We start from the raw sequence: 9,725 nt of genomic DNA on the forward strand, positions 1-9,725 counted from the left end.
CTAAGAATAGAAGTGAATGAAACCTAACAATGACAAACTATGATAACAAAAGATGTAAGTGTATATTAGATGGGCGTGAACACTACAACCAATCAACCCTCTACACTAACAACGAAAAGAGTTATACAAATACTTTGCTTAGTAGGACATTTCTCAATCAAAAATATGTAGTCTTTTTTTAAGTTGCAAGTTCAAAAAAAGTAAAAGAAATGTGTTCATAAATAAATTCCACAATGCTTTTTAAATTCTTTTAAACACACCTCATACTATGTCATAGTAACAAATGTTAGGATATAACCATTTGTAACACAGCGGAATAAAAGACAACAAAACAAAGATTTTTCCTTCCACAATTTCAAATTCTGACTAGGCAAAAAGTCATTAGCGAATGTATTGGATCATCCTTAGTACTTTTCTTTGGATAAGTACATTAACAACCAAATACATACAGGTAAATACTAAACTAACTGAAACAATCGGTAGATTATATCAAAGATAGTATATGTTGGTATGACATAGTTATATTTGCATATAAATATTTTATTTAAAAATTGTCACGTCAGCTATTAAGAATGTCTGTGTTACTGTAATGTCATTTAGTTGGGCTAGTTTTGGCTGATAAAGATTGTATACAAATGTGTGTTACATTGAAGTCAACATGTTTAAAAAATTATCTAGTAAACCAATTACTACTTACAAATAAAATACTTATCACCATTCATGGGTACAAAGCTAAAAGCCATCAAATATTAAAGTTATTTTAAATTAATGAAAAAAACACATGTCAAACTGAGATAATATAAATAAAAAAAGAAACTTTAAAATTACCTAACAGCAATGACATATAGCTACAAGCTAGAAAAATAAAACTTACAGGACACAACCACCAGACAACCAGTTTTAAAATTTCTAATGTGTAGTACTGCTGAAGATGTGTACCCATGTCCAATGACAAAAAAAACATTTTCATGGATTAGTACCAATGTTTAGTTACAGATACAAAAATTTTCATATAAATTCAGATGAACATACAATTCTATAAATTAATCTTTAAGTAAACTGTATCCAAAAACATGTTTAAAAGTTACAAAAACAAACCTGGGAATGCTCAAGTCTTCAAGATATAAATAAAGCACAACCATTAACACTAGTAAAGGGATGTATAGTGTATAGATTAAAGTATATAGAGCTGCAACAGCATTATATAAACATGGTTAACCATTCACTTCCTCAATGCACAAACCTAAACTTGAGTATTTGTAACCTAAAATGTACTTCACTAGTCACAATTTTTGGAGCCATAAAGAAAGCCTTGACCGTACACTACTGTAAAATCGAAGAACTCTACAATTTTCTTGAAGTAGGATCCATCTCTTCTTTCAACAGAATAGCTGAGGCACAGGTGAACGAGCCTAAAGAGTGCTGGACGTAGGGTCCTCCTCCTCCTGCTGCCCATTCTCACTGGTGTTGTCTGAATGTTTCACCACCACCTTGCTCTTGGCTCCCTTACCCATACTGCCACTCTTCCTCCCACTACCATTGTTATTGCCTATGCTCCCTGAGTTCTTAGAACTCCTACTGTCTCTATACTGTTTTATCAACTCCAGCGGCTCCTCAGGCTCCTCGTGGCCAGCAGGGGACAAATGGTCATGAATTTCATCCTCGTCGTCCATCTCAGCCACAGGCTCGCTGTCGTAGGACTTGGCTGAGTGGTACGAGTTGTTGGAAACCTGGGACTGTTGGGAGACCTGGGATGTAGATGACATGTTGCTGTGACGACCAACAGCCCCACGCTGGGGTGCCAGGGTCATGCCCTGGTTAACTGGTTTCACTGTGATGATGAGGTTGGAACTGTTTGCGACCATCATGTCTGTCACCTACTCACATAATGAGAAGAAAAAACAATATGATACAAAACACAACACAGGTAGATCAATCATCCTTAAGTTAATCATCTCAATAAACTTGCTAACTGTTTAGATTTTGAAGTAAGGATGCTTAAATTGATAGAAACAGGTTTATTTTTAAAGATTGTTAAAGGTATTATACGGATATTCCATAAAATACAAGTAGAGTTTTTTAAAAACATCTAAAGGGAAAATGAATTTTAGCGCGTTACATAATCATCTTCTATACATCAGATCCTCATCCCAGCTGGGTTAACTAAAATGGCTATTCTAATTCAACAATTCTTACAACTAGAAGATTAAACTAAAAAGGACACTGACCTGATCCAACTTTTTGCCAGCAACTTCAATACCATTAACCTCTAACACTTCATCATTTACCGCCAGTAGCCCTGTGCTCTCTGCAAGCCCTCCTGGCACCAAGCGAGAAATAAAAATGGCAGGCACCTGGAAAAAGTATGTGAATAGTTAGTTTTACTTTGCTAGCATAATTTCACATCTCTGCTACTTTTAAAAATATACAAGATGTTAGTTTTATGTATGTTCTTTTATTAGGTTTGTAAACATTTACATTGTTTTAGTACCACAACAGCATCATTTTTAGTACATATATAGATGCTGGACCTAATATTTTATGGGGAACTGCATAATTTAGAAGGAAATAGCTGTGATCTTCAATTTTAAAAAGAATTGTGTGCACTTGTGAATAGTACCAAAGATAGACATTGCTTTGCTATTACCATATGACAAAGACTTACTTTGATTAACTAAAAGCAATAAAAAATACAATTTTTATCATCATTGCCCCTTTATCTTTTGGTACAAAAAAATTTGATTTAACAGTTATTAAAGAATGTTTTTAATAGCCCACCCATTTACTATTTTAAAGAGTTTTATAACACAAGGGGAGCACGAAATGAACAATGATTAAGAAGTTCAGGAAAAAAATCAATGCAGTCAATCTTCTCTAAACCATGAGGTGTGACCCTGACACTAGGGGAGCTAGAAATGAATAATGATTAAGGAGTTGAAGAAAAAATCAAAACCTTCTCTAGACCATGAGGTGTGACCCTGACACTAGGGGAGCTAGAAATGAATAATGATTAAGGAGTTGAAGAAAAAATCAAAACCTTCTCTAGACCATGAGGTGTGACCCTGACACTAGGGGAGCAAGAAATGAACAATGATTAAGGAGTTGAAGAAAAAATCAAAACCTTCTCTAGACCATGAGGTGTGACCCTGACACTAGGGGAGCAAGAAATGAACAATGATTAAGGAGTTGAAGAAAAAAATCAATGCAGTCAACCTTCTCTAGACCATGAGGTGTGACCCTGACACTAGGGGAGCAATATATGAACAATGATTAAGGAGATGAAGAAAAAATCAAAACCTTCTCTAGACCATGAGGTGTGACCCTGACACTAGTCCCATCTCTTATGTAAAATCCCAAAGGTTTATCTGATCCATTCTTCATCAACTTGACTCTCCTGTGTGTCTCAGGCACTATGTCCACGTCAATAATGGCTGAGACACGCCTGAAATCTTCCAGGAGACTTATCTGTATGCGGGGACGTGGGGAAGTCTCTGAACTTATCAGCTTGGATATGGGATTTCTTTTCCTTACTGGCTGAGATCCATAGCCATTTAGCTCTCCATAGCTTTCACCTAGAGGAATTAAATAGTAAATACAGTTTGATAAATGAGAAACAAAGCTTAAATTAAATAATTTGTAGCTATCTAGGATAGCAGAAAACAACTAAAGAAAATTAAATGTTCAATATACCATAACAAAAATTTTAATTTCAGACTGGATAATAATAGCATGTAGAGCAGAATATGGCCAAAGCAATATCTATTCTCTGTAAAAAATTTCTAACTTGTATCAGTATTGTTTTCAGTTTTTGTACATTTACTTGTCTAAAGCAAAGGCAACCCAGTAGTAACACCCCCCCCCCCCCCCAACATCATATTAGAATTTATTTTCAGACTACAAAATTACTTTTATTTAAATACAACATTTTTTTAATTGTTTAAGTTAAGTAATTATTATATTGTAATTTAAATATCAAGCAAATCAGTGAGTGGGCTTGACCACTACCCCAAATGACCATTGTTTATCTCATGAATGTTAAGCTAGACCTATTGCCACTGTCATGCTCATGACATTTTCAATCTTTGTAGCTTCACAATTTTTAATAAAATGGACAAATAAATTTGGGGGAAAACATTTTACAAAATCCTGCAACTGAAACCGATAATAAAAATTTACCCCATAAATTAACAATTTTTATCTCTTAAAAATCTTGGAAATAGGCCATAAATTTCTACTATAAGTTAGGGGTACCCAAACAAAAGCTTAAAATAGCTAAATTAAAACTCAAGTTTACCTTTGCGCTGAATCAAAATTTTCAAACTTGGTCTAGCTGTAGAAAGGGCTCTATTGTAGTTTTCATTATTGTTGATGGGCAATAAATCCATATGAGGATCTATGTAAGTTATAATAAAAGGTATATCCATCAGGTGGTGTAAGTCCTCTAAGAGAAGATAGAAGTCATCAAACTGTCTCATTTTTGTTTTATCAATTGAAAACCTCCGAAATTCTGCATCAAACTGAAAAATAGAAATATTTTCATAAATACACTAAGTGATGGGCAATAGCGTTTTAAAAATTTCCCTCAATACAAAGATATAAAATAGTAAAAACTAGAGTCTAGAGAGTCATGCTGAAAGGAGAAATTGCATACAATCAATTCACAGATTGCAAATCTATTTCAATGGAAACCATTCTACTTTTTATTTAGGCCATGTAGGTAAATGTCCTTTTAAACCGATTATAATACAATAAATTAAACGAAGTGTCTACTCGGAAGAAGATTTTTCTCCCCAACGTCTCCACTTAGTCGGCAAAAGATAGCTCTGCGCATGCGCAGTGACCTATGGCTAGGGTTAGAATGAGGGTTAGTGGTAGGATTAGGGATAGTTAAAAGAGAGTGTCTATTTGAAGTTAACTGTAAATAGCCTTCGAACTTAACCTTTTTGGAGGTACCCAGCCAATTTCATACACCCATTCACTAAATCTTTCACTTCCTGAATATAGTTCTACCATCAGTACTGACATATCCGACGGAAAAGGGTGTGTCTTGACCTCCACCAAAAAGTGGCCTAAGTAAGAGGCTAAGCTATGAGCCTAAGACTAACTCACCAAACCCTTGGGGTTCAATAGAAACCAAGTTATTTGAAGTTAAGAATCTAGATCTAGCCTAAGAAATATTCTTTTCTTAACTTCAGTAAATTCTAAACTAGATCATAGATCTAGATTCTAGACTCAAACTTAAGTAAAATTCTAAGACCCTTCTACCACTAGAATCTAGTAACTAGAATGATAGAATCTCTATACTCTACAGATAGATTATAGAATATAGAGTAAAGTTCCACGCGCGGTCACACATAGCGGAAAATTCCAAATTCCCGATTTTCATCGGGCGCTATTTTATAACCGTTTCACACAGAAACAAACCGAAAGCACTGTATTACTCCGCTGCCATTCTACTGTAATATGTATGAGTCATTTTGTATTCCTACGCATAGTATTTAAGATATTCATGTTTTAGTGACGTCCCTCCTTGCGATATTTTTTTTCCCTTTTTTTTTTGCCTGCGTACGCAAGAACCTGCTTGCCAACGAGCGTATTGTATACGTTTTGATCCAATTTTAATAATTGAAATAAATATTTTACACACTTAAACGTGTTGTTGATTGTATTATTAATTAATAGATTGCAAAAATAATAATTAAAAACATGTTAATTAAATTAATTAAAGACATTAAAAGTTGACCCAGTGATGACTCAAGGGACGCAACTATAATAATCATAACAAAGGGACGTAACAACCACTAAAAGACATAACGTAACATTTGCTTAGATATGCTTGTATGTAGAGACACAAACTAGATTTAGAAGAAGTAGATGATCGAAATAATTTAAAACAGCAGAAAAAAATAGAAAGTATACAGATTCTAGGCTTAGTTTGAAATATAGAGCATCTAGAACTAGGCTAGTCTAGCTCAAGTCGTTGGTTACGCAGCGATGTGAAACCACCGTAATCGACACCCAAGCTGCGGCCACCCCTATTTACCTATCAGGTTGCTTTATTAGCCTTATTTATCGTATGTACAGTGTCCCGCATATATTGTAGAAGCTATTTATAGTTAACCTAGTTATAAAAAGCTTTGATTGGTTGGTTTTATTCATCTCATCCGGGACCTAGTGTTTTTCATAGGGGGAACTAGAACCGCCTACGACGTCATACCTCGAAACTTTAAAATTTAAAAACTCGACTTCCAGAAGGAGAAAAACAAAAGAATTTGACCTGGATATATTTAGAAATGGACAGGTTTACAGCAGATATCGGTAGTTTCGTATAAAACATCAAAACAAATATTGTACGAAGCGATAAACAGGCGATGATCGCACCGGTGTTTTAACCGCGCGTGGAACTTTACTCTAGATCGAGAATCCAGAAATTCTGAGAAATTGATAGGCCTAAGTCATTTTGGGCCTTTGACTTTGGGTAATATTTGTGATTTGTCTGATCTAGATGATAATTGATAGGCCTATAGACTAAAAAACTCAAAAATAGACATCTTAATATAGATTTCTAGAATGAATCACATGTATCAATTAAATCTCTAGAAATAGATCTAGAAATGTAGATTGACTGACTTACCTTGCTTTTGATTTCGACCACACCAGTGGAAGATCTTAAAGCTCCCTTCGAATTTTTAGACATTTTATAATGCTGAGCTACATTTGCAAAGTAAACTTTTAGCTAGTCTATAGCATTTTATAATGTACAAAGATTAATTATAAATTCACAATATATTTTGGTTTCTTTAGTCCATTTCGAGTCTAACAACTCCAAGACTGTGTAAATGTTAAAGGTGCAAATATGTCCAACTTCCGCAAAACACAGAAAATAAACCTAGATTAATGACGTCATAGAGAATTTCCATTGTTGCCAGGTAATATATGCATTTTTGTTCTAAACTTTCTCATAATTTATCATGCCGCTTAATACTATAACTCTAAAATAATTTTAAAAATTAACCTTTGATCATACCGATCGTTATCAGAGGCGTAGCTAGGGGAGGGCGGGGAGGGCGGCCGCCCCGGGCGCCGACCATAGGGGGGCGCCAAAAGGGGTAGAAAAAATAAATTAAAAGCTCATTTTAAGCTTCAGTTTTGAATTATAAACAGTCAAAGTAAAGAAATTTAACGGCTGAGAGCCTTTGCATACTGATTAAACTGTTTTCTACCTTGATTGTGTAACTGTAAAACATATATCTTTAAGAAACAGTGACCGGAAAACCCGCTTTCCAGCTTTTGTAGATGGGGAGGGGGGGGGGGCGCTTTTTCGAAGACTAAAATCGGAAAAATTCACACCGGATTAAGGAATAAATATCCGATATCACTCAGAAAAGAAACCCATTAAACTAAAGCGTATTTTACGATTGTGTATCATAATAAACCGGGAGTGATCTCCCCTAAACTTTCTCGAATATTCTTATATAAAATAACAGGGGATGGGAACTCGGGCTATAGACATGATTTTTAATCCATTTTAAATACTTAAAGTTTTAAAAATAGAATAAAATCTCGTAGACAGATTAATTGCACACCAAGTGAACGCCAAATAAAAACGCGTATAATAGTGCGCAATATTATTAGTACTTTAAAAATTTACATTAGTTTTTTGAGAAATCGGAAGTAGCGTAAATTACTACTTCCAGTCAACGGAAATTACTCAAAATTTAACAGAAGGTAGAGAATTAGATCTTTTACTTACATGTGAAATTTCATTTATCTATCTGAAATAGTACTCAAGTTATAGGCTTTTGAAAAATTCAAAGTAGGAAAAGTACTACTTCCGGTTATCGGAAATCGCTCAAAAGTTGATACGGATCTACGATTTTGATAAAATACTTATATATGAAATTTCATCAACCTAGCTGTAACGGTACTCAAGTTATCGTGTTTACACACGGACAGACAGACAGACACACACACACACAGACACACAGACATACGGACAAGATTGCAAAATTATGTTTTTCCGTATCAGTGAGGTGTAAAACGTCGAGATTTGTAAAAATCTCAATTTTTTTTTTTTTGCACGATTACAAGACTTTCTCTATACTTCGTAGGCCTATATACGAGAGAGTAAAAATGAGTTAGTGACGTTTAAAATCCGCTCTACCATTTTTTGTCCAAGATGTCGGGGCGCTTTTTCACTAACAAAAACCGCAGGATTTGTACTGGATCGGTTGCTAGATAACTTTTTTAACACTTAGAAAAGAAATCAATTGTATTAACACTTAATGTACGATTTCACTACCCAGTTTTGCTAAGTAATAACGCGACTAGTTCTTTGTACGATTCTTACGATTCTCTCAACTTGATCGTGAGAGATCAGATACTTTTACTTGATTACATTACATCTTGCCTGGATCACTGAATTAAAGAGAAATAAATATCACGGATTCTTGTATCGCTATCCGATCAGTAAAATAGACTGTCGGAGCGGGAGGATGGGAAGCAACACTTTTTGCCAAAATTTTAAGAGAGAAGAAAATTAGTATATTGTACTGATTATTACTTTGTTCAACCTAACTGATAATTCACAATGGCAATGTTGGCCTACTATTATCGAAATTGTTCTAAAGACACGACCAAAAGTAGAACAAATAAGGTTTGCACCTTCTACAAAATACACTCTAAATAGTTTCATATGCGCAATCACCGGACCCTCCTTAATAGTTGTAACTTTTACCCAGTTACATTTTTACCCTGGGACAAACTTTCGATTTGCACCCCCACCCCCCCCCCCCTCAAACTTTCGATTTGCACCCCCCCCCCCCCCTTATACTTTTTATATTTATACCGAGGGGTCTATGGGGTGGGGACGGTGTTATGACCCCCCTAACCCCCACCAATGCCTACGCCACTGGTCTTAACCCTGAGACTGAATTACCGAACCTCTCGGGTTCGATCGAGCCCACTGTTCTAAGCCCTTTTGATTTTCTACTTTTTATTCGTTTCGGCATCTTAAGGTGAATTTAATTGGCGCCCAGTGAAGTTTTATGGAACGACAATCAGCGTAATTGTTAATTTTTTTCCAGACTGTCGCACACACAAAAACACACACGCATATATATATACATTATATATATATATATATATATATATATATATATATATATATATATATATATATATATATATATATATATATGGGGGGCGCCAAACCGAAAGTTCGCCCCGGGCGCCGGGAGGGGTCGCTACGCCTCTGATCGTTATGTATATATATATAACTATACTTTATAGATTATAAGCATAAAAAACGTTTACGTTTTTTTTAAAAGACGAAAATGTTAACTGTGGCTATTAAAAAGAAAATATCCGTTGTTGAAATAAGATTAAGTTGTTAATATTCTTTGATGACCCTACTTTTCTATGCAAAGTATGATTACCATTTTTTTTTTCCAAATAATTGTTGTAACCCTTCTTTTGTTAATTTAGAAGCTTTTCAAACAGACTTTGGTGACAGCAGCATAGGTCCATAGGCCTAGCGACTTCTTCCGACGGCTGGGCTGCATTATACATGTTACGCCCCACTCATATATATATATATATATATATATATATATATATATATATATATATATATATATATATATTATATATATATGTATATATATATATATATATACCTATAATATATATATATGTATATATATATATATATATATATATATATA

The 9,725-nt window shown here is 34.5% G+C and overlaps 1 protein-coding gene across 1 annotated transcript; it reads right to left on the reverse strand.

Annotated features, from left to right (window-relative positions):
• Positions 1 to 277: 277 nt before the first annotated feature.
• Positions 278 to 6,877, reverse strand: LOC131943299 (partitioning defective protein 6). The gene is made up of 5 exons (XM_059303329.1): positions 6,635 to 6,877; positions 4,295 to 4,517; positions 3,298 to 3,572; positions 2,229 to 2,354; positions 278 to 1,877 (listed from the first exon to the last, which is right to left on the reverse strand). Exons 1-5 carry the CDS (start codon positions 6,695 to 6,697, stop codon positions 1,413 to 1,415), a joined length of 1,152 nt encoding a protein of 383 aa, XP_059159312.1. The 5' UTR covers positions 6,698 to 6,877; the 3' UTR covers positions 278 to 1,412.
• Between the last annotated feature and the right edge of the window lie 2,848 nt (positions 6,878 to 9,725).

This window comes from Physella acuta, unplaced genomic scaffold (assembly GCF_028476545.2).
Source record: "Physella acuta isolate Inbredline_101_S28 unplaced genomic scaffold, ASM2847654v3 ptg000451l, whole genome shotgun sequence".
NCBI lineage: Eukaryota > Metazoa > Mollusca > Gastropoda > Physidae > Physella > Physella acuta.

What these genes read in the sequence shown, in the direction of transcription:
- LOC131943299 (XM_059303329.1), bottom strand. Translation starts at nt 6,697, where the DNA reads ATGTCTAAAAATTCGAAGGGAGCTTTAAGATCTTCCACTGGTGTGGTC. An exon ending in AATTTTGATTCAGCGCAAAG is followed by an intron (nt 3,573 to 4,294) that starts GTAAACTTGAGT and finishes TAATTCCTCTAG; the next exon opens with GTGAAAGCTATGGAGAGCTA. An exon ending in CACCTCATGGTCTAGAGAAG is followed by an intron (nt 2,355 to 3,297) that starts GTTTTGATTTTT and finishes TACTTTTTCCAG; the next exon opens with GTGCCTGCCATTTTTATTTC.